Source organism: Leptosomus discolor, chromosome 1 (assembly GCF_034619465.1).
Source record: "Leptosomus discolor isolate bLepDis1 chromosome 1, bLepDis1.hap2, whole genome shotgun sequence".
Taxonomy (NCBI): Eukaryota; Metazoa; Chordata; class Aves; order Leptosomiformes; family Leptosomidae; genus Leptosomus; species Leptosomus discolor.
The window spans coordinates 181329051-181355139 of record NC_141391.1 but is presented as its reverse complement, the minus strand read 5'-3'; the positions used below and the strand labels follow the sequence as shown (position 1 = coordinate 181355139).

Genomic DNA, 26089 nt, shown 5'->3' with positions numbered 1-26089 from the left:
TGTGTACAGAAGAAACTCTCAGGCCCAAACCATGATGGTCATATGTAAATATCCACATATGTTTTCCAATGCAGATTTTTAAAGTAGTGGAAATCTGTTTTCAGAAAAATTATGATTTACCTGTAGGCTATTAACATACTCCTGAAGGACAACAGGTGAACAATGCACCTCAGTTAGAAAGTTCATTTTCCATGATATACTGAAAGGTTTGTTTAGTTAATGGTTGAGTTTTTATCATGCAGGTTGTACATATTTTAATCCAAGGCTTTTTCCTTTTTCACATAAACATCTTCAAATATTTTCTGTGCATTGAGAGCGGTCAGTAGCTCATCTTGTGCTTGCCAGAAATATAACCGAGACTTTACCACAGGAACTAATTTAAGCATATCATTACTAAATCTGGCTTACCTGGAAGTCTATAATCAGAGATAAAAAGCAAGCTTCACTTAAACATCTCTGCTGGTTGATTATCGTCAGAGTAGATGCTTATGCATTTAAAGTAAACTCTCCTGTGATTGTGGCTGGGGTAGCAAAACCAGATTTGTTGTCGAGTCATAATAATAATGTGGGAAACGGTGTTGCAAACTCTCATAATTGCATATCAGCTCAAGAAAATCTGCTCAGGTTAAAAGAAAAGCTCCAGCCCTCCTTTCTATGTCTCACCATGCTTAAGGAAGCCCCTACAGACTGGCTGCTTCCTCCACTTTCCCATCTCCTGGGTAGAATAACCAGACACAGCCCAAGCAGGTGACTGGCATAATTCCCTCCTCAGAGCAGAGAGGGTTAGTTTGGGGATCCTCTTCTGTTTTGATGGGGAGTGATAGGGAGTTATAAAGGAATCAGAGAGAGAAGAATCTTGCAATATCACTTTCACAGAAGGGCAGTGGCCATCCCTTTCTTTCCATCTGTCACAAAACTGGCTTTCTGCTTCCACTCTTCATAAAACCTCTGGCCTGGGGAAAGGAAGAAATCTTGAAGAACCTAGGAATGCCTCATCACCTGCTCTAAACCAAGAAGGAGGGAAAGACCTTACTGCAGTTACCTCAATCTTTGCAGACAGGGACAAGAAATATATGTAAACCTAGAGACAGAAGTTTCTGCTGGAGCTGTTGGGCTTGGGGAGAGGTGGAGAAACGAGAGATTTCACAAAAATTTGCAGAGGCTGAGAGCTCTATACCTCCAGGTAACCATTCCTCCAGCCAGCAAACTTTGAGATTCGTCATCCTTTTAAATATTTCCCCATTAATTTAATTGAATGAACTTGATTGTATTTTACAGGATGAGAAAATCTTATTTTTGGATTAATAAGGTCTTACTTACATAAGTTAAATACTTAGGAATGTTTTAAATCTTGTAATTCTACTTTTAGGTTTCAACTAATTGCTGTCTAAACAAATCATAGTAACAGTGTCATCATGGCACTAACTATTTAAATTACAAAGTTTACTTGACTCCAAATGTTTGGCAGGACAATTAAAAAGGGTTGACAAACTGAATAGGATATTCACACTGACACAATTCAAATGTGCACTCTATTAGTGGGCACAATAAGGTGCAGACTTCGTCCCATCGAAGAAAAGCTAGTGTTACGTCAAATAAAAATGTGAAACCCAAGTGGTTCTTGATGTGCTAAAGGCCTCTAATTTCAGCCTGTAAGGGACAGTATAATCTTCTCCACCCTGTACCTAACACCAAAATATCACAGCTCTGACTGGAGGCGAGCAATATGTTGGGTCATAAGCTTTCAGCTACGCTCCTTTGCCAATACAGAAATCAGACCATGCCTATGCAATCTGAATAGATGTTTCTGTGCAAAACTGAATGGAGGGAGATAAAAAAAACCCAGCACAAACTAAAAAAATAAATCAACCAAGGTAATGGTCACACATCCTCCTAGCAAATTATTTCCCAACTCTTACTACGGCTCTGCATTTCATCTGTTGCTTCTGATTACAGATCCAGGTAGCTGTATTTTGCCTCCTCTTCCTCTCTGGCAGATGCCAGTGAGTTCTGCTGTGCAACCTGCCCGTTCTCCCTGAAAGTCCCTGTGTGGAATACCGCAGGCACATAACTGCTTGCATGGATAGGTGGATTCACAAAGGAAAAATAGGTTTGTTTCAACCTGGTCACTCAAATGGACTCTGTTTCAACAGTTGAGTTTATTTCGCAGAACCTCTGCAAGAAAGAGACCTGGCTAAGGCTCAAACTTGGAAAAATGAAAGCAGTGTTTACTGCAGTTTAAAAGGAAAAGGCTGAAGTTGGTACTTGTACTCCTTACTGAAGGTGTTCAGTGGACTTGGTTATTTGCCTATGCGGTTTTTAGTCTCGGATTTCCATTGACTATATCAATATTCACACATTTGCAAGTTGAGAGCAAGTAGAAAACATTGCAGGGAGAGTCTATCTTCTGCTCATCAACAAGTTGTGATCTCTCCATGTCTTCCTTAGGTTCATAACAGCAGTACTGAAAGCTGTGAACTCATTCTCTGATGGTCAGTATGGTCCAAAAGCCTGCCCTCTCCTCCTCTCTTGTCAGCCATCATTGTGAGGGCTGGCTCTGCTGCTCTTGCTACTGGTTTCTGTGCTTCAGCGCTCAGAGCTGGTGACAGGTCTTCTCATTAGTGGGCTGCTGTTTGGGGAGTTTTGTTTTCCCTGGTAACAGGCCAAAACCTGAGGCTGGGAGATTGCCAGGTTTGATGTCAGGCACATTTATTTCCTTTAGGATTGGTTGGGTTTAGCTAACTGTTTATCCAGGCTAAAGGGCAACTTCAGAGGATTTGTGGGACCAGCTCTGAAAGCAGCATTTGGTCTCTAAATTATTTATTGAAGTATTTGGCAGAGATAGCAGCAAGTGCTGAAGCAGCTGGAAGGTAATTGCCCACTTTTCCTTGTATAGCCAAAGAAGCTGAATTCCACCAGTTGGTTGCAAAACAAAGCAAACTTTCATACTAGATGCAAAAAATCCAGGGGTCTTCTTGTTGTTTGGCTGAAAAAAATGCACCCCAAATTTTCATAAGCCTTCACTAAGGCATTTCTATTCCACACGTGCTTCTTCTCCATGTCAGACAGATTTGTTAGGTAACTCCTCATCATCATTTCTGTGCAGCTAAGTGGTCTTCTATGAATGGACTACGAATCCACAAACTCTGGCGGATTTCAGGTATCATAGCTGGATAAAGTCTTCTCAGTGCCTCTGTACAACAGTATCACTGTATCTGCTTTATTTATATTACTTTTTTTGAGGCAGATTTTGGTTTGCTGCTTCCTTGTGATTGTACAAGTCAGTCTCAGTTTTATGTTCCTGCCTGGTCCATTTTGTGTTAACGGCTGGCTTGGGGGATGAGAGGGGAGCAGTGGATTTTGTTTACCTTGACATTAGTAAGGTTTCCAGCAGTGTCTCCCACAACATCCCCACAGCAGAAGTGAGGAAGTGGAATTTACGTAAGTGAGGTGGACTGCTGCACTGCCAGGCTCAGTGGGTTATCAGCAGCAGCATGAAGTCCAGCTGGAGGCCAGTCACTAGCGAGGTACCTCAGGGGTTGATACTGGGCCTCATCTGTTTAATATCTTAATCAGTGATCTGGATATTGTGACAGAGGGCATCCCCAGGAAGTTTGCAGATGATACAAGTCTGAGAGGAGTGGCTGATAAACCAGAAGGTTGTGCTGCCATTCAGAGGGACCTCAAGAGGCTGGAGGAACAGGCTGACAGGAACCTCATGAAGTTCAACAAGGGGAACTACAAAGTTGTGCACCTGGGGAGGAACAACCCCAGGCACCAGCACGTGCTTCGGACCACCCAGGTGGAAAGCAGCTTTGCAGAGGAGCTGGTGGTCCTAGTGGACACCAAGTTGACCACAAGGCAGCAATGTGCCCTTGTGGCAGAGGCAGTCAACAGTCTCCTGGGCTCCATGAGGCAGAGCACTGCCAGCAGGTCAAGGGAGGTGCTCAGCCCTAGTGGGACACACCTGGAGTGCTGGGTCCAGTCCTGGGCTCCCCAGTGCAAAAGACATGGACATACCAGAGTGAGTCCAGGGAAGGGGCATGAAGGGATGGGAAAGCACCTCACAGAAGTTTGAGGACCTATCTGTTTTTCCCTATTTAGCTTTTTCTTCTATGCAGTAAGTGTAAGGAAAGAGATGAATCTTCAGGTTCTTCTACAGGCTGACAGGTCTCGTTAGAGACTGGGAGGACCAGTGACACAGGCAGAGGCCCTGTAGGACTGTCAGCTCACACACATCATCTGCCAAGGTGCCACCCAAGGGAAAAACACATCTGATCTCAACGCGTGTGTACTCACCAAGTAGGACTTCTGTTACTTTATCCAATTAGATCAGCTCGAAGTGTCTCAGCCCAGCTGCTTTTTGTACATGGATCTCAACTTTACTTTGTATAAAAAGAGCCAGTCTTTCATTACATTATTACATATATTTTATTACAACCACAGTTTATTATAATTAAGGTTTCAAAATGTCAGTCTCCAAAAACCAAACAGAAATGAAAAAATGCGAAGTCAACTGTACATTCAACAACCTATCCAAAATGTGATTGATTTTGTGCTTCTTCCATTTACAATTTTCAAAAAAGCCATTTACATAACAGAAAATACTAATAGAGCTATCTCCTACTTTCTGTGAAACATACACCTGCAGCAACAGACATCTACACGTTATACATACAATTCACTGCAAATAACACTGTGTGTTTTGTTACAGAAAGACTAAGCATTGCAATGCAACTGTCTGTTCTTTGCTGTGCATTTTGGGTGACTACACTTTCCGCCATGTCTGGGCTACAGTAGGATATAGTGAAAAGTTCAGCCACAAATAAACAGTTAAAAAGCAAACAAGCTAATGAAAAAAACCCAGTGAAACAAAAATCCAACATGGTTGAACAGCAGAATAAAAGATACCAATAGAAGTAAAGTAGCATCTTCCAAAAGGTGGAATTTGTACACAAAAAGGAAAATAAAAGAAGAACAAACCCTGGCAAGCCAAGTGTAAAGCCACAAGAAGACAAAACAAAAAAGGTTTTGAGATGCATTTTCTTGAAAGCTTTAAAAAGACTGTTATCAGGAACTCATTGCTCTGGGCCCAGGTATACAATACTTAAAATTCTGTTCAACGTGATGCAAGTACCTACTATGTATCACCATTTTGAAAGCGCTGGGTCACACCATATTCCTTACACAAGTGCATGCCCTAGGAAGAGTGAGGCTAGAAGCAAGGCAGTCATACTCGTAGCTACCCAAAAATCTTCTTTGGAAAGTGCGATACCAACACAGAAGTAGTCAAATACATTAAAACCTCTTCCAGTTAGTTCTCATTACAGTTATTCTTACTTTTTACTCCATGGCATTACTTGTAATGGCATTAGTTTTAGACCACTAAGAACATACTTGGGAAACCATCTACAAAAAAGAGGTGATGTTGACAGAAAACATTTTCACTTCCAGAAAGAAGAGGAAAGCAACATAGCCTGGATTTTATACTTCAGAAAAACTGTTAGTAACATGGGGAGAGAAATCTGTACGTTTTCACAAAACACAGTCTTGAAGGCTGGGGTATCCTGTTTGTTCCAGTGCTTTTCAACAGTTATGTTGTACAATGCAGCTACTACTGTAAAAGCAGTGAAAATATTTTATGACTTAAGCTTTTTTTGTTAAAAATGTATTAGAATATTTATAGAAAGGATAAACAATGAAAATATTGAAGAACTGTTTATTTAACACAGCTTTACACTGCTGTGTAAAAAGAATAATTGTGTAGTTTACATATATACCATGTAAATTACTATGGAAACCAGATGTAGCTTACACTACAAGGTGCCTTGTAACTCATCTCTGCTGAGCAATAAATCCCCCCCCTTTTCTTCTTGGCAAAACTTTGAGAAACTTTACTGCTGTTTTCTATCAGCAGATACAACAGATGGCTGGCACATGCCTGCTTTACTAAGAAAGTGGGATCTCTACAGGATTACTTTGATCCCTGGTGGCATGTCTACAACACTGAGATGCAAAATACCACAGCTGAGCAGAATCTATGTATTAAAGGTTTGGAGCTGTGCTCTCAATATGAGAACCCTCTGTCTAAAAATCATGCTCACAGTATGTAAACATCTTCACATTCCACATGGAAATTTTGGTACAGAGGTCAGAAAACAAAGTATTTCCTCTGTTTGGTGACATGAAACCACAGTGAAGGTACTACTGTAAATCCCAAGAGTATGAGTTTATGCAATTGCCTTGACCAAACTTCCAGAATAGCCATACTTTTATTGGGGAAAAAAACCCTAAATTGTGCGTATAAGACATTTTTTAAGCTGAAAAGCATCACTGTAATCACTAGGAATGAATAAGTTATTTACAAAAAAGTTTGGCTGTTTCTTTGAAGAAAAGTCTCCTTTGAAGATCTACATGTTTTGTATTTCACTGTTTTTTGTTTTCTTTCATTTTATCGGGGAAATAGTGATGTTTGAATGGAGCACCCTATCGCATCAATAATGCCTTAAAATTGGTAGTCTGTTAGCCTTCCTCTGGGCAAGGAAAAAACCCTTCTCCTGGCACGGCTGGATATTTCATTTTAGCTCCATGGGTCAGGCTACATCTCAGCAATATAAGGTAATTCCAAAGAAATCAATTGAGCTATTCGGGGTTGATGGTCACATTGCTGAGATCAGAACTAGCCTCCAGGAGCTGTAAATACATACCGTTCCTAAGCTCCACTTTACAATATAGAAATGATGCTGGAAAATGCACTGATGACATATATCCCCTTTTCTTAAGAGGTGGGCATCATTTTGCTTTACTCAAGGTTATCAATAACTCTTTGATCAGAAGTAACCCAGCCTTTCCGATAGGGACAGGTCCAACTGCCTCTTCTAAGGGCCCGGAGGACTACATGCTGGGATGCTCCCTTATCTCCCGACACTTGTGCTCTTGTGACCAGAAGCACTCTCAGACCAAAGACCGTTCCCCAGCACTTGAACCCCTTGTACACACATGCACATCTCCTGTCATAGGGCAGAACCACCACTGCCATATCACAAAATGGCATGCATCCAGCAGCACCAGGCTGGATATATCTTTAGCACGTAATATACATGCAATATCCACGCACCATTAAGATATATATACATGCATCCTCCAGTCACGTCAGCCACATCCCATTCATGCACCAGCACAGCACTGAGTATTCAGATGTCACATCATGGGCATGCACTCAACCGTGCAACAGGAGAGGAGCCATGGGAGCTGGCTCACGACAGCTGAGAGTAGGAAGCACGCTGCTGCAATAATTCATCTGAGCCCAAATACTCCCCCTATATCAGAAAGGAATAAAGCAGCCTGGGCAGGTTATGGCCCAGACTGATTGTTTCTGTGGATCAGACCAGAGACTACCACAGAACAAAAATTCCAACTTGCTTTTTGGTTTCTTTTTTCATCTCTCATCTATTAAATCAACCCGGCTGCTGCTCTATCACTAAGCACTTGCTCCCTGTGCACTGATCAACCTTTTTTGTCGATATGGTTCTCTCCCACTAATACTCACTCACATATGAACTTAATTCTATTGCTGTCAGAAGTCCCACTGAAAGTTAAGCATACATACTGGCTTTTGTGGATTTGGAGCTTAAATACCTGTCATAAGTTCCTAAACGCTGTAGAGACGACATTATCAGTGTGATCTTTGGTACCTTCCACTGGTGGACATAGTGAAACATGCCACAGCATTAGTTAGCATAATAAGGTCTATTCTTCTCTCATTGGGAAGTCTTTAAGCGCAATCTTCCCCGGAAGACAAGACCCCCAAAAGTCATTATTCTTTCTTTTGCAAACACCATACAGAGTAAGAGCAAGAAGCACACCAGTGAGCTCTAGTGGTTACACAGATGCCTACTGTATGCTATATATTACCACTGATTTTTGCTTTTTAAAAACCTTTCAAATCAAGGAGCAATCTTTCTGACTACCAATTTACCCAGATCACATTTCTTCTAGAGACCATAACATCTGTCATCTTATGTTTAAACTCATAGGTAAAACCATAAAGTGGATAAAAACGTAACAATCCCATTCTGCAGTACTCCAGCCTTCTTGTAACACCTGGCTCATCCTAACTTCACCAGAAACAGTAAGTATTCCGCACCTTCAGACCCTTAAATTTTGGGTTTCCCCTAATACTTCCCAATAATTAACTAGAACTAACGGACTAAGGACTAAAACAAACTAACACTTTTCTTTGCTTTCTAGTGAAAAAGCCTTTAATTTTTTTTTTACCATACAAAATCTTTTCCACATAAAATGGATCCAGGGCACAAAAGCAACTGTATTAGAAACATAACACCTAAATGTAGTGGGTTTTTACCACTTCAGTTTACACAGAATACAGGTATAATCTAGTCCTTAAAATGTTCCTTTCAGCAGACATTTCTGAACTAGGATATGGACACATGCAGCAGTGCAGGACCGAGAAGTATAACCACTCCCTGGGTTGGATTATTTACTCATCTACAGCTTGGATCATTATTTACCTCAGGAGAGCAGGTGGAATCTGCCCACAGGATATTTACACTCACTTTCTGCAGACGTAAACAGGGATGCAAGGTACCTGTCAGGAGAGACTTCACCCTACCCTGCTGGAGATCCCAGGTGCAGTGCCAGGCACCCACCCAGCTGCTCCCTCACCCCCCTGTCTTGTTGCCATCAGGGGCAGGAAGCATGTAAGGACTTAGGGTCTCCTGTACCTACTCAGGAGACGTCTGATGTCTATAGACCCAAAAAGGGTCTAGCTATTGCTAGAGATTGTGTATATACTACTGACAGACCCCAAAACGTTGAGGCCCTAGAGAAACATCTTCAAATCTCAAGTGGGACAGAAGGTTAAGAGGTCTATAAGGCACAAGATGCAAGACTTGCAGAAGAAATTATTTCAGTTTTACCAAACAGGAGACAACTTTTGTTTTACAGAAAGCACTTTACTGCTTCAACATCTTGAATGTCTTTCTTCTTTCAAAGAGTGCTAATTTCCATTTATTTTCCTTCTTCCTTTCCTGCCTCTCTTCTCCCTTTCCTTCTTCTCTTCCCTTCCTCTCCTTCTGTTCTCCCCTCCACTCCCACTTTCCCTTCCCTGACTTAGGAAATTCACAGAAAAAAGTATTCTGCCAGAATAAAGGTAGCAAGTATTTAGTACTTTCCTGGACACGTCAATGGAAATTTCTAAGAACATATATACATAAAAACAAAAGAGAACACTGAAAAAATTTAGAATTTACTCATTTCTTCCTCTCATAACATACTTAAAATTCCGGAGAAACTGTGCTCTTTTGCCACTAATAACTTTTGTCCTACTTCTCTTTGCAACACTACTGTGGGCAATAATGTTGCTGCCCTATGGGCTACAGAATACACACTCATGTTTTTTCCTGCCTATTCTCATCATGTAAAGGGCTGGGCAGCATACGGACAGAAAGTGCCCTGGTTTCCACAGAGGATGACAATAACTGTGAGTAACAGGCAGGTGTACTCAAACCCTTCTAAGGGATGCAAAAACCAACCAGACTGTTTGTGATACCAAAAAGTAGACATTTTCTTTAGGATGCTAAGTATGTCCATTTTTTCCCCCAACTGCTAAAACACTAGAGGGTTGAAACTCCTGCCTTAGCTTAGGCTGCTGGTTGAAATCCTGCTCTTCACCTGCAGACCTGCCTAAGTATCTAAATATCCACAGCCATAAGACTGGAGTGCCAATGCTTACGACTGTACACACAGATAAATTTGTAAGGAGTAGCTCGATGGGATTATAAAATCTCCAAATGCGGAGTCTCTCAGTCCTACCACCTGTTTGACTCATAAATATCTGAGAATTAACACACTGTTTTAGGAACATAGTAGTGCAATGATGCTAGTTTAACCATTCAGGTATTTAATTTACTATGTTTTGTCTATCAGGAATTAAGTAATTCAGTAAAGAGGAGGAGGAATAATGGGTTAAACAGCTTTGCTGCTGCTCAGAAGGGATTTCATCCTGCAAGTTGCATCAAGGGGAACACTCGTCTATGCTGTCTTTAAGCCTGTGACTCTTCCCACTGAAATCAGTGTTATAATGATCTTTTCCTAACGAGCTACCTGTAGGCAGCCAAGGAGGGAGAGAACAGCACAAGACAGATGGACAGACAAGAGAAGAAGGACAAGTTCAGTCTAACATCTCAATCCTCCTTTCCAAAAAAAAAGGTAGTTTTATCATGGACAGCAACTGAAGCTGGTAGAGAAACGGAGGAGGAAATACAGTCCCAAAACACACTAATTATTTCCAGGTATTTAAATGCCAGCCCTTGGTGTACAAAGCTGTTTTCTCTGTAGAGCTGGACTGGAACACCAAAGACCTTGAGCTAGTCACTTAGCCTTTGTGACTAAGTTTTGTCTCTCCACGTTCCCCTCCCTCTCTAGAAGAGGAGGCAAAGTGTTTCCTAAACTCAAAGCCTTTGTAAGGTTAGCAAAAATTACAAGCGCCTCCGACAACACCTCAAAGCCAAACAAGCCCTGTAGTTAGAAAGAGTATTTTAAAACAACCAAAACCACAACCAAATTTGTGAAGCTGCAATTAGCTGAATTATACAACCGATTTTCACTGAGTATTTGAAGGTAAATATTCTTCCATCTTTACCAAGCTCTTTATTATAAGTATAAAGTCAATGTTCAGCATTGTAAAAATGAATTAATTTTATCTGGCATTTTTATGTTGAAATGATTTTTTTCCCGCGTCCATGATAAGGCATGGTAACATGTTTCAGCTTTATGCAAATTTAACATATGTTGTCAGTGTGTCAAATCATGCACATGTTTCTTCATGAAAATGTCACGCATTCTTATCTTTTCAACAGAAGAATCCAAAGGATTCAATACACTGTGGATTTTCTTGGGTTTGCAATTAAACTTGATAAAATTAAGTCTGCAGAAAAGAATTATTATTTACCAGAACTAGACATTAAGCATGAGTGTTTAGTAAACAGAGATCAGTGAACAACCTGTAGTACGTGTCCACAAGCTAAAGAAAGCCGAAAGAAGAGCTCATCCACACAAGCACTGTCAGGTAAAACGTTGTTAGAAGCGAAGACAACCGGTGCCTTCCCCGCGAACCCCGGCTGCCTGCTCACGCCTCGCCCGCCTGCCGGGCTCCCCACCCTCCGGGCAGAGGTTCCCAGCGGTCTACCCGCGCCCCCCGCTGCCCGCCCGCCCGCCCCCGGGGCCCCGCGGAGCCCACGGCGCTGCCCGCCCGCCCGCTCCGGCGAGGGGCACGGCGGCGGGCCACGCACACCCGCGGCCGCCCCGGCACGACGCCTCGCAGAGGGTTTCCTCAGCTCCTCCAAAGCCAAACCACCTGCCGCAGCCCCACCTCTGCGCCTACCCGTCCCGTCGCCTGCCAGGTGAAGTTCATGGCGTGGATGCTGACGGGGATGGCGGGCATCCTCTGCTGGGCTTTCCTGAAGTCGTGGGTGAAGGGGGCCATCTTCCCCTCGGACACGATCAGAATGTCCTCCTCGAAGCCTGCGAAAGGCAAAGGGGCGCGATGGGCGCCAGCCCCGCCGAGCCCCGCTCCGCTCCGCGCAGGGCTCCCCGCCCGCCGCCCCGCCGCGGCAGCCGTCTGGGGGAGCGGCCCCCGCTTACCGATGAGGACCCGCGCCTGCTGGGCGTCGATCCACATGTAGAGGGTGTCGGGCTGCCGCGGCGCGGCCCGCAGGCTGCAGAGGCTGAGGGCGCCGCAGAGCAGCGCGGCGCAGAGCCGCCCCGCCGGGGCCATGCTCCGCCGCGACCGGGGCTCGCCGCCTGCCGCTGCCGCTGCCGCTCCGGCCGCGCCTGCCCTCTGCCGCTGCGCGCCCACAGGCGCGGGGCGGCCCCGGCGGCGGCGGCGGCGGCGGGAGGGGGGCGCGGGGCGGGGCGGGCGGCGGGGGCCGTGGCAGCCGCGCAGGGCTTCCCGCGGGCGGCGAGGGGCTTGGTGCTGGCGAGCTCCTTCCCCCGCCGCGGACGGCGGCTGCACGGCGGTGCCACGCGTGGCGACGGCGCGGCTGGGCTGTCAGCCCTCCGCTCCCCCGGGCGTCGGGCGGCCGCCGCCGCTCCTGCGTGGGCGCGGCCGAGCGGCGGGGCGCGGGGAGTGACCCGCACCTCCCCCGTCACGGCAGACGTGCCCCAGGGCCGCCGTGCCCGGCACAGGCTGTGCACGAGGTGCCGCGTGTGCCCGCCCCTCTCCCGGTGGTCGTCACCACCCTGGCAGTCAAGATGGCACCGCCGCCGTCACCAGAGCGTCGCTGGAGAAACTCGTGTCTGCATCAAGAACCGAAGCGTGGCCGTCGCGGTCAGCTGGCGGTTGGGTTAGGGGTTGGGGAAGCATCACCGGAACAGCACGCAGGTCCCGTTGGGCGGGAGGTCCCAGTGGGATCCAGCAAAGCTGGGCTTGGCGCCCACCGCACTGGCAGGCCAGGCCGTGGAACCAACCGCCAGCCCAAGGGTGCAGCAGGGACAGCTCTTCCCTGCTCCAGGGAACTGCGTGGTAAATATGACAATGGGCCAAGGAGAGAAAAGGCTTTCACCTTGCATTTGTCCAAAGGTCTCACAAACAGCGGAGGCTCCGAAAAACACTGAAATGTTGCCATTTACACAGAAAGTAGAGCTGGCTCAATATAGAAGCTTAGTAAAGCTGAAAGAATTCCCTATTCAAAAAAGTTATTTAAACAGCATCATGCCTTTTAAAGGAATAAAAAATATTGTCTCAAAATTTTCTGGATTCTTTCATAAGAAAAAAAAAAAAAAACAAGCTTTTTTTTAACAGCTAAAACTAACCAGGAGAGAGGAAGTTTGAGTAAACCCCCCAAGTTTCTGTCTGCAATGTTCTGGAAGGAGCTGGAGGGTATTTTCCGTCTGTGAATGCTGCCGTAGATGCTGATGTACTCCATCCCATCCTGGTAGTGTGACTGCAAAAGTTACCTCTGGATTAACTGCCTGAAACGGCATTCTCCAGGTCATGGGAAAAGACATGAAGCTGGTCTTGCTTTTCCAGACAGATCCATTCAAGCAGAGTCTGCCATGTCATCTTACACACAGTGAAAATATCACAGAATCACAGAATGGTTTGGGTTGGAAGAGACCTCAAAGATCATCTAGTTCCAACCCCCTGCCATGGGCAGGGACACCTTCTGCTAGACCAGGTTGCTCAAAGCCCCATCCAACCTGGCCTTGAACACTGCCAGGGAGGGGGCAGCCACAGCTTCTCTGGGCAACCTGCTCCAGTGCCTCACCACCCTCACAGTGAAGAAGTTCTTCCTAATATCTGATCTAAATCTACCCTCTTTCAAGTTGAAACCATTACCCCTTGTCCTGTCACTGCACTTCCTGGTAAAGAGTCTCTCCCCAGCTTTCCTTTTCCTAGAAGGCCGCTGTAAGGTCTCCCCGGAGCCTTCTCTTCCCCAGGTCGAACAACCCCAACTCAGCCTGTCCTCGCAGGGGAGGTGCTCCAGCCCTCAAAGGTACTGAGCTGTGTCATCATTTTTCTTTTTGATGTCTGAAGAGCACAGCCGAACTGGTAACAGTAATTTTTTTAAGCAGAAGGTTTATGGTTCAACACTTGAGAGGACCTCGCCCTCCCACTGACGTGCTGTGCTGTGAGTTTTCCTGCATCTCCTTCTGAGGAATACTCTGCTACCATTGACGGATCACTTCACTAATCCCATATCGCTGTTTCTGTCCTGGAGTAGATACCTCTCCCTCATTTCTATCGATCTGTCTGCTCAGGATTTTCTTGCCAGATTTCCCAGGACAGCACACATGTGTACCAGCAGAAAACACATATGGTTACATGTTGCATGTATGTGTGTATATATAGGTGTACATTCATGAATACCCTGTAATTATGAAGCACAACATTAAAACAACATCTCTATATTTTCCATATACAAGCACACGGAAGGCACCTGCGCACCTCCCGGCACTTTCAAACACTTTTCCTCCCAGCTTTGCTCCATTTTATGAGTGGGGAGCTGGGATGCAGGGAGGGAGTGACTTGCCCAAGTGTACCCAAGGAATACATTCATGGGCAAATGTAGGCTGGAACACAGTTCTCCTAAATCCTCAGGTGGATCCCTAGTAACTTGTCCAGCTGAAAAAGCTTAGACTCCAAAAGCTGGAGTCAGCACATGTAGTCTAACAGAACTAACTTGCCCTTGAGGCCAAGAAGGCCAATGATGTCCTGGGCTGCATTAAGAAGAGTGTGGCCAGCAGGTCGAGGGAGTTTCTCCTCCCCCTCCACTCTCCCCTGGTGAAGCCACATCTGGAGTACTGTGCCCAGTTTTGGGTGCCCCAGTTCAAGAGGGACAGGGAACTACTGGAGACAGTCCAGTGGAGGGGGCTAGAAAGATGATTAGGGGGCTGGAGCATCTCTCTTATGAGGAAAGGCTGAGAGAGCTGGGGCTGTTTAGCTTGGTAAAGAGAAGACTGAGGGGACCTTATCAACGCTTATAAGTATCTAAAGGGCGGGTGTCAAGAGGATGGGGCCAGGCTCTTTCAGTGGTGCCCAGCAACAGGACAAGGGGCATCAGGCACAAATTGGGGCACAGAAAGGTCCATCTGAACATGAGGAAAAAAATTCTTTACTCTGAGGGTGGCAGAGCACTGGAACAGGCTGCCCAGGGAGGTTGTGGAGTCTCCTGCTCTAGAGGTATTCAAAACCCGCCTGGACGCGTTCCTGTGTGACCTGCTCTGGGTAACGTGCTTTAGCAGGGGGGTTGGACTAGATGATCTCCAGAGGTCCCTTCCAACCCCTGCCATTCTGTGATTCTGTGAAATGCCCCACCTCTTGATGCTGATTAGATGATGGTGATTATTTACTACTTTTTTATTGGTTTTTATTATTTATTTTGTGCAAAATGTGGTTTATGATACGCACCCCCCTGCGCTTACCCCGACTGACTGGCTGTGCGGCTGGGAGGACAGCTGCGGCGGTCGTCACTCTCCGAGTCCCGCCCCCGCCCGCTGAAGGCCCTCAGCCGGCGCTCTCCCCCCGTCCCGCCCGCTCCGGGAAAGCGGCTCCGGGGCGGCGGGGCCCGCAGCGACGGCCGGTGCGAGCCCGCCCTCTGCCGGCCGCAGCCGCCCCCCGCGGGCCCCGGGCGGGCAGAGGAAGCTGCTCGCTGCGGCGGGGGCTGCCACAGCTCCCCCTTCCTTCCCGGTGCCGGGAGGGGCTCCCCGCTGGTCCCGCCGCACCTCAGCTGCGGCAGCGGGATGGGGGGCCTTGTCCCCGCAGGCTGGACTGGCAGGGACCATCCCGAATGATCTGGTAAACAGGTAGAGAGAGGAGCTTTCAGCAGATCATAGAACCACAGAACCATTAAGGTTGGAAAAGACCTCTGGGATCATCGAGTCCAGCCGTCAACCCAACACCACTCTGCCCACTAAACCATGTCCTGAAGCACATCAACACGTTTTCTGAACACCTCCAGGGACAGTGACTCCACCACTTCCCTGGGCAGCCTGTTCCAATGCTTGACCGCTCTTTCAGTAAAGAAATTTTTCCTGATATGTAATCCAGCAACATCTACTGCGGCTTAGGTGAGCCCTGTGTTAGCACTGAGACTGGCCTGTTGTACTGCAGTGCCTGTTCTCCCGAGCTGCTCTCTGTTGTAGAGTTGTGCCACGATGAGTTTCGTTGAGGGTACGGTTTGCAAAGCTTGTGTTCATACTGCCTGCCTGCATTCAGCATGGAGATCTAGGTAAAAGCTTGTTGTACTTCTCAATCCCTCGTGTAAATGTCTCTTTCTCCTAACTTACATGCCATATTTCAGGGACTAATAGTCACTTTTTAAGTGAGTTGAGAGCACTATGGAGAGTGGATTGGAATATACTTGGAAAAGCAAACATTTTGTTGTTCTTTGTTTAATGAAATGGAAAACATACATGAAAGCAGAACTACATTGTGAAAGTGGCTTCATGGTCTTTCGTAACTTTCATAGGAATGCATATATAGTGCGTTTGTGGCCTGCTCTGACGTTCTTGCAACTGACAGCAGCCCCCCGATGATAGCCTTGAAATGAATTAACGAATGGATAGTTTGAATGTTGATATACCTAGGGAGGGATATGGAAGTCGGTGCCTGATGTCCTTTGATCATCAGTTATGAGTAACATAAAAAATGGGAGAAAAAGGCATAAATAATAACAGTACTGGGCATAAACATGGCCTGAGGTGATATTTTTCATTCCGAAGGTTATAAATGCTGCTTCACCTCAGGTGTGCAGAAACAGTAAATACGTATTTTATTTATTTGTTTCTTTGTGGTGAACATCGGTAGATAATAACCAACACCTGCACAATTTAAATAAGGAAGAAGATGCCAAATTGCAGCAGGCTTTTCAGAAGTGCTCAGCCTTCACTGGGTTTACTCACTGAAGTGAATCACAAAATTCCTGCTACTTCCAGCAGAAACAAAGTTGATTTATTGGGAATTAGATCCCCTTAAATTCTTGCTGGTTAGGCCAAAACAACTGGCACTAAGAGCTGGCAGGAAAAAAAAAATCATAGAACTATTTTTATTAGAAAAACCAATTTTGCTGGAATTGGAATACCTTGACGTTTCTGAAATTTCAAATGGGAAATCAAAGACTCCACCTTCAATTATTCTGAATATAACATTCCAATTATCTATTTTAGAACATAGTCTATACTGTAGTACTGAAAAATATGTTAAAGCAACACTCTGTAACATCACACACTCTGAGGCAGGAGCGGTCTGCTATTTCATATCGCTTATGATACAGTTCATTATCTGTTCTGTTTCTTTTCCTACAATATTCCTGGCTCATCCATTGGAGGGCACGGAATTAGTCTGGCTTTGAACCAGGCTGGGTACTGAAGAAGACAATTGTTTTTAGAGCTGTTGCCTCATTTGTTGCTGTATAGTGTATAGCAAATGAAACAGGAGTTTGCAGAAATAAAAATTATCACACCGCTAAAGAAGTTAGAGAGAGATGTCCCTGTCCTTATTTCTGTCACGTTCCTACATGGCAATAGGCAAGGTACATCATTCTTTTTCTCAGGGGGTCCATTTTTGTTCTTCATTTCAGGGTGCCTGGAACCAGATCTTCGGTCTTGTCTGCAGAATCCCAGAATCCAGACAGGTTATCCCAGAGCTAGTGCAAAAATGTACAGTTCTGTCTTTAAAAAGGACAGTATAGCAGAGAGGAATAAGGCCAGATGACTAAGAGATTGGAGAAAAGGAAGTGTCAAGTAGGCATCATTCTGCAACTGTGTTATTGCCTGCCACCTTGTGATGCATGAACATGCGTTACATGCACACTTCATTCCAGGAGTTTTAAAGTTTTTGATTCATTAAATTTGCAATGCTTTAAATGCTGGGGTGTTTTTATAACTTCTGTGCCACTTCTCAGCTTTTTAAAAAGCAGATCTAACCTCCTTTTAAACTGCGGTAGCAAGTTGCACCGCTTAATTAATTTTTTTGTAATTTTTGTTATTTTAATAGACTGCAGTAAATTTAGACTTTAATGATTTCATCTTTAAAAGGAACAGTGTGCAGTAACTATTTTATAAATTAATCCCAAAAACTGATCGTTGCTATTAGCCTGAAGGGACTGGTTTCCAGCTTTTTCTTCTGGTGACATGACTTCTCTTTTCACTTCAAGTTGCAAGCTCCATTTCTGAAACTGATTTTGTGTTTCACTGAGAGATGCAAATACTAGTTTCAAAACTGTTGAAGTACTTTTAAACAAAGTAGACCTTATTTGGGTTTGTTTTATTGCATTTTTATAAATCATTTCCATGCAAGTGTATTTTTAAATGTTTCAGCTTTCTCAAATCTTACCAAAATTATCAAATTTTTCATTGAAAAATACATAATGAAAATTATATGTCCTTAAAAAATGGAAAAATAGTTACATTAGTTTAGTATTAACATAATTCATTGTACCTTACCTGTTGAAGATTATCAAGTGGACATAAAAATTAAATGAATTTATCCAAGTCGCATTGAAGTATTTACTTGTGAAATATTCTCAGAAATAATTAAAAGGAAAATTTTATATTGAAATACATACTTGTAAAACTATTTCTATGAGTATCCTTTTATTGCTTGCATTTATGAAACTCCCGTAGTACTTTTCAGTGGATGAGGAGCACATTCCTGCTTCACCAAGGTGGTTTGTCCTGTGCCAACTTAGAGAGCGTGCAGCCTTAGGTGGGTGGTCCAGGACCTGGTGGCCCACTCCGGTTCTTCTGCAGAAGCAGCAAAAATCCTGTTTAGTTGTGTCACTCTGCTTGCTGGGGTGGATTGCTGGGGTGACACAAAGGGCAGCCGTTTGCCCTGTGTCCAGGGGGACAGAGCCTGCTCAGGGACGCTCCCTGCAGCCCAGGCTCCCCGCAGCCCAGGCTCCCCACTGGCTCCTCTCACCCTTAGGGAGTATCAGGGGCTGCCAGGTTGCTCCAGGCAGTTTTTTGTTGTTCTCAGACACCATGAATTCCAGAGTCTAACTGGCCATTCTGGGGGCAAAGGGGAAATCTTTCCCCGTTTTGAATTGAATTGGTTTATTTTCCATAAGCATCCCCTTCTTTCACTGACTAGGGAAACCCTTATCCTTCTGCTCTCCGCTACCTAGTGCTCTAAATATTATCATGACTCGAGCTGCTTGTCTCTTCCCTACAGTGCACATCCTTGCTTTCTCTTTATATCAGATATCTTCCATGTTCCTGGTTAGTCTTCTTCCCTTTCTCCGGCTCTTCGTTACCTTTGCAATACTCTTTTCAGCGCGTTGTTGGCAAGTGGCATTCACAATGCCACACCATTGATTTTTCTTGAGAATGTTGGTTTTTTAGCTTGGCTTCCTATGAAAATGACATCTGTACAATGTTCACAATGTGTGTGGACTGATTAGTTGATTTCTACCCATTTTGACAGATAAGTATACGTTTCAAAGTGTATTTAATATCTTATTGCCAGTAGTTATAGTAGAGCAGAAAAAAAGAGACATCCTCTAAATGTCCTGTCTGTGACAGAAATGCAGTCTGTCCTCATGCATTATTACGTGTAAGAGAATAACATGGAAAAGAGACCTTTTTCCCAGATGTCCCCAAATGCAGGGGAAGCTTCAGTCAAAGATTACACCTGCTCAGAGAGAAAATCAATCAGTCACAAGATGCAAACCATATTAATCTAGTTTATGTTAGATTCGGGACCCTCTGAGATTGCTGGTATTGGTCATTATCCCATTTCTGCATAAAATATCTCTCTTTTAGCTCTTTTTCAACAGTCTCAGTTGCTTAAATCTGTTTGGGACAAATCTTCTTAGATCTTACGAAGAGATACTGAGATTTATTTTTTTCAAGTGGACGTTGTTTTACATTAAGCAACACTGAATTTAGTGGAGTTTTAGAGAGAACGCTAGAAGATCTTAGCAAAGTAAAAAATAAAAGGGAAGAAGGAGACAAGAATGGACACAATTAAGTTTCAACCATAGAAATGACAGAGAATATGAATAACAGCTGACAGAAATTCATCCTTTAAAAAATTATTCTTGTATTGTACCAAAGGAAGCAATCTCTTTTATCAAAGTTACTTACCTGCAATATCAGCTTCAGAGGGTTTAACATCTACATCTATTGGAGGAGATAATGGGCAGGTTTGATAAATGTTGCTCACTGAAAAGGAATGAAGTGTATGAGAGCTGTATGATTTGTTGCTGAATGTGGCTGCCCACAAAGCCTTTGATGCGTATGTCATACACTGGAGATTAAAAGCTCAAATTCTGCGACTATGGGATCATGCATGCCACTTTGATAACTGATCAAGTGGTCTGTGACTTGCCTAGCAAGAAAGCTTTAAAAGCTTACAGAATCAAAGTTAAAACTAAAGATAACATTAGAATTTCTCAGGGAAAATAATCAAAAAGCACCTCAAAACCTTTTAGGAACATTCCTGGAAAACTATGGCCAATGTCTGAAAAGATCATCAGAGTGACTGTGCCTTAGGAGCAGAAAAATAAAATTTATATTGTCCACCCTGTGGTAGGAAAGAATAGACATGGGAAGGATTATAGATGCCATAGCATGAAATAATGCCTCACATATGGTAAAGAATATGTGAACTGTAAAGTGGGAAAAAATCACTTTGGGCCATATGTTCCCCTCTGGCATCAAACTGCATGGGAGAACAAAATAATCCAAAAATCATGTGATTTTTGAAGTGAAGCCATTCAACTGCATTCTCCTGCTGCCTTTGTACACTACACAGAGCTGGATCCAGATGTGCTATATGAGAAGCTACACAATACTTTGAACAGTGCTAAAGAAAGGGGAGCACGGCCCCCATTCATCTCCCAGTTCAAACCTTCCCCACACTGGAACTGGCAAGGAAACAGAATACCAAGAGTGGGCAGGGCAGGGTCCTGATACTCAGCTCAGAGTTTCGGTAGAATATGAGTCAGGCACACAGGATGCCATCCTAGTCTAAATAAAGTCAGTGGTAAAACTGCTGTTGACCGAATGGGGCCAGAATTTCTGTCTCATTAATATCGTCAACACCCCCATCTTCCTGGAATGACTGTGCAGCTGCTGCTGCATCGTCGTCCCAGGCCCCCACGCCGCCGTACTGCACAGCTCTCCTGACAGCATCAGGAGAGACAACAGAACATTACATGGTTCACATTCGGAGCAGGACCGCCTGGAACCCGCATGTCAAGTGTGTGGATTTGAGGTGGTGTCAGGAGGGGGACACTGTGGGGAGCTGCTCATTTGTCAGCTCTTTCCCTCGTGTCACTGTATTTATTTTTTTCTAATGCAGCCTATTGGCCATGTTTTTACAGAAAAGGGAATACAGTTACTTCTCTCCTTGGAGCAAAACCCCTTCAATTCCTTAGTTTTGCTGCTTTCCTTACCATGCAGCCAGAGAGACGGGAGCATGCCCATGGAAAATTTGGAAGGAGTGCTTTGTAGGAGCTCCATTCAAAATCTACGTGTTAGCAGAAGACAGGACATGTGGCAGTTCTGCTTATATAGCAAGTAGGCAAAGGTATACCAACATGTCCCAATACAAGGGAAGCTGTGTAACATAACATCATTTAGAAATAAGTGAAGTATATTAAGCTATACAGCTAGACAGAGGAAAAAACTAACACACCGAGGTGATCTGAAACAACAGATGTATCATGAAAACAATGAACCTATAATTAGGGCCCCTTACATTCTCTAACTGTGGAATATTTCTTCCCCAGAAAACTATTTTCTACTACAGAAGTTTTACTTTGTCTGTTCCCTGGGCATTCAAGTTACATTTTTTGTTTTCTAACTGATAGCGTTTATTATACTTGCCAAGCCTAGTTTCTCACACATGAAGGAATAAAATCTTTGTTGACTTTCAGCTGCCTCGGCATGGCACAGAGTAAGAGGTCGTTTTCACGTGGGAGTAGGTACCGAGAATCAAAACATCTGGACTGAGGGCAAAGGCTTTTCAGTCCCTTTGGTAATGATAGGTAAAGGAGCAGAGGAACTGAATGCCAAGGGTTGCAATCTTTGACGTGCAGAGAAGAAAGCTGAGAGAAGAAATGTAGTAACAGATACAGAAGGACAGAGTGTTGGCAAATTAAAAAACTATGACAGGACCCAATCAACAAAGGAATATGACATGCCTGCCATTAAACACAGTAATTACAAACCTTTTTAATTGCATTAAAGTTCTTCCATATTTACTCAATGACACCTCTGAAAATTATCTAATTAAAATAAGGTATTCTGTGAAAATAAGAGACTTCTGAACCTCTTCATAAGGCTGGTGCTGCCTTTTTACTGAAAGCAGTAGGCATTCCAGAGGACTTCCAGGTTTGTGTCTAGGGCAGTAGTGACAGCGGGTGCCTGAATGACATACAAGACAACTATACCGCTTAGAGAGCTCAGCACAGGATTTCTTTTTGTCATATTAATTCCCGGAGAAGGATATTTGTTTAATAGCCAGGAATATTTTTATACAAGTGGTACACAAGAGAACAAGCAAGAGCCTTTTTCGTTCCAAACTACACAGGCAGCACCTGAAGCAGAGTGAGAACACCAACCTCGTAACATGTTTGTTAATAGGTTAATGTTCTTCACACAAAGCAGCATGTTCTTGAATTGCGTAGTTCATGTACTGCTGGGTACCCCACAGTGAGTACCAAACAGGCGAAGCAGAGTGCGTATGCTAAGATGAATAAATCCAATACAGAAACCCATAGAAGGAAGAGATTCAGTGAAGGGAGTGATGAAGTATCTGGCATTTGTATGTATCCTCAGCAATCCATTCACTACGTAAGTTACAGTACTATAGCATTACCAGATGTCAAAAGGAGAAGAAATAATGTGAGACTATGGAAAAGCTGGAAGTAAAACATGAATTCTGAGAGCAATGGATGGATAATCAGAGAGTTAAAATGTATACATTATCTACAACATATATTTAGAGACTTTTGTCTGGCATGAGTTCTTCAGAAAATCCTAATGACAAATGCAGATAGATTTAAAAGGGCCCAGGCTTCCACAGTTAACAGAACGAGTGAGCGAACTGGTACAGCCAACACAATGTCTATATGAATGATGTAAAATGATGTAAAAAAAGCTGAACTGTGTATAGTAAAATGTTTCCTATGGGAAGGAGTAAACAGTAATAGGTTCTCAAGCATGGCTTCAGTAAATGATATGATAATTTAAACAGGAAATGCTCCAGAAAGTCAGTAAAAAAGCCATGGAAAGCAAAGATATGTTATAAAAGAAAGCTAAAGCCAAATTACGAAGCAGTGATATAAAATAAATGCAACAGCATCATGCACAGTGTATGGAAGCAATTGAAGCAACTACCGTTTTCATGCAACAATTCAGCTTCATGCACATATTTATTTCTTTTGGATGATCGAAATAGGTCCAGATGTATTTAAGAATAGGCATGGAGTTGTCCTCGAGCTTAGGATAGAGGAGAATGGAAAATTTGTCTGGGTAAGAGCAAAAACCACATTATGTTTAAGACCTACTGGATATTGTTTTTACTGAGATTGCACAATATTCTCAATGCCAGAGGGTTTAAATAATTTTATAAATAAAATTGAAACATCATTTCTAAATTAGGTACATTGGGTTGCGTATGTAAAATGTAGATTTAAGCATTAATGTGAAGGTACCTTCCTGGTCAATACAAGATCCAGCCGGCTAATTGGCTGTTTGTAGATTTTCATATGGTTATAACAAATCACAGGTGTGCACTAGGTTGCAAACGTGCATGTATGATATTGAAAACTTTTGTTCAAGTAATTAATAATAACTACTATAGATCTTAGCTGGAAAAGTTTCTCTCCTATGTTTTTCTAGATGGTTTTCCAATTAATTTCATTTAGACTTGTGAATTATTTGTATTTCTAAAAGCTGGCCTTATGCACAGCTGAACTTGGACACTTGGCAGATAAGGAATACACTCAAAAGGCTCATTTGAAAAATTTACTTTCTCTGTCTTCCCAATTTTTGTTCTTAAAGCTTGTAGCAGAGTTAATTCAGTTTCCCTGGGTACCAACCAACAAAGTAAGGCCTGTACTCCTTCTTTTTCTCTTACAGTGCCTCACCTCAACTGCTACATGTTTTCTTATTTCTGCTGTAAACGTGTTGTTGACTTTAAAATTATAATCTTCGCTTTATGATCTAACATGTTCTCATTCAGTTCTTCTATCTATGACTGTTTCAGCACACCTCTAAGGGTCTAATAATATATGCCCACTTTGTTTCTGCTTACATTATGACAACCTTTTAAATTACAGTCATATAGTGCTTTTTTCTCCAGATTGAGTAGTGAACTGGCATTTCGTTTTTTGCCTGACTGACTCTGCAATGCAGATAATTTTCTTCTAGCACACCTTCTGTTTGTTTATAGCATGTAACAGAACTAATCTGGCATTTAATTCATTAACTTTTTTGCTTTTGCTATATAATTTGCGGCTTTATTATCTCTAACAAAATACCATTCACAGTAACAAAGACATCATGCTGCAAAAAGTCCAGCAAGAAGAGGACAAAAGATGGGCTAGGGAGAGCACTGGAATGGAATTCCTACTTTGCTCTTCTATAATATTTTCCGTCTTCATTCTTAAAGGATTTTTACAAAGATGAATCATTACTTCCATTTGCCTATGGGAGAAACTGAGTCACCTGAAGAGGAAGTGATTTGCCACACAGCAAGTCAGTGGCAGAGCCAAGAGCAAAGAACAAGGCTCTTCATTTGCCGCCTGGTGCCCTCATGACATCAACTCAGTTTACAGCTCTGCCACAGTCTTCTTTATGATCTTAGGTGAGTCATTCTTTATTTTGCTAACACTGAAGTGCATATTTCATTTAAGCTCTTTTTTAAGATCACAACTGGCTGAAAAGCCTCCACTGGTGTATCAGCTATATGCACACATGGTTCATTCTTTCTCGCAGGTTCTTTGCAGGGGAGAATTTTTTGTTCAGTGAGCTGTTACATTCAGTCATATTTTATTTTCCCTGCTGTGTTTATTTTTTCCCTGAAAATTTTCGCAAGGACTAATTTTAGCCAGGGGAAGCCTGTGTCTGTAGATGATAGCAAGTGGTAAGTTAGAAGAGCCTCTACTCTTGCTCAGAGAATACATTACCTGTGTGCTACAGGCCCCCAGTTCTTCAGTTTTGTGAATGCTATTTTCCTTTTCCACAGACATCTGTAACACAACTTCTGCACTCCAGATGACGCCACAGTGCAGATGAGAGGAGAGTTCACTCCTCCACCTACTGCTCCCTAAGTAGCGTAGATGAATAGCTGAAAAAACCACCTTCTTTCCTCTGATCTACCTCATCCTATATTCACATAAAGCTCTTCCAAACATTTCCTCTAGCATTCCTCATAAGGACACCTCTGCACTGTCCTACAAAGTCTCATGTGGTATGAAACAGTCGTTTCAGTATTTGGCTCCAAATTTGTTGCATATTTTGCTATTACTACTTTCTGCTCTTTCCTCTGCTTTCTTCTATTCCTTGTGCTTTCCTTCTTTTTGATGCTCGTTCAACTATTTCTACTGTGTCTTCTCCCTTTTTCATTTCTGTATGATTTTTTTTCCCCTTTTTATGCTTCTTTTCCACAAGAAAAGGGAGCTGTTCCACTGTAGCCTAACCTCAGTCATAAAGGCATGGAGAAGTGAGCTGGAGAGCTGCCAGAAAGAATTGCTCTCGTCTGGCTATGCAGGGAGAGGACTAGGGCTTTGCTGCTGTGAGGATTTCCCAGAATTAATATTGGAGCTGGTCCAATAGTTTACAGTAAAAGGACTGCAGCTCTAATGCAAGTTCAGCAAGGTGAAGGCCATCTTTTTTCAGGTCAGGTACAATAACCAAGAGTGGCTTGTCGGATGTGTATCTGGTCTGAGAAATTAAATAACATCTTTGGACAGGATGCTACACGGTACACCCCAGACTTGAAGGACCCAGCCTTCATATGAAGTCTGACACAGAAGAGAGGAGAAGTAGATCTCTGGTCTGTAATGAGCATGCAGAGTTAGGAACAAAAGGCCCCATAACTGGTAGACTTCACTGTGGGGCCAGAGCATCAGTTTCTTGGTGTCCCTAGCTCCATTCTCCAACCAGGATGCTCAGCAGTGTTGACAAAGGAGCCCGGCTCCGAAGAACATTTTACTTTGCTTACATTTGTGTCAACTTAGGAGGAGCATTAGGGGGAAAATGTGTACTGGGGTTATAGCTACCTTTTCCTGGGCAGAGGACAGACACCTTAGATGCCTTTCAAAGCAGTGAAATCTGGGCCTCTCTGCCATACACTGCCCAAACACTGGAAAGAGCAGCACCCTGCTGAGTGACGAGGCATGTTGAGTCCAGCACCTTTGAACGGATCTGTCCCACTGTTGGGCTTGCTGCTTATGTCATACCCCACAGAGCAGAAGCTGAAGCAATGGGGCAGAAGCCATTAGCAGCATAGTTTGAGGAGGACAGCTAAACAGTGTTGAAGGAAAACTTTCAGTGCATCATTCTCACAGAAGGGAATTGAGTACAACGATGACATCTGCATGTGGCAGACACG

General features: G+C 43.6%; 1 protein-coding gene across 1 annotated transcript in view; it reads right to left on the bottom strand.

Annotated features, from left to right (window-relative positions):
* The window catches only part of WIF1 (Wnt inhibitory factor 1), a 44699-nt gene extending 32902 nt beyond the window's left edge, over window positions 1-11797 (bottom strand). Inside the window, exons 1-2 of the mRNA XM_086472165.1 lie at window positions 11665-11797; window positions 11405-11544 (exon numbers count right to left, since the gene is read on the bottom strand). Coding sequence (XP_086328291.1) covers window positions 11405-11544; window positions 11665-11797 — 273 coding nt within the window. The remainder of the gene's footprint in view (window positions 1-11404; window positions 11545-11664) is intronic.
* Window positions 11798-26089: the final 14292 nt, after the last annotated feature.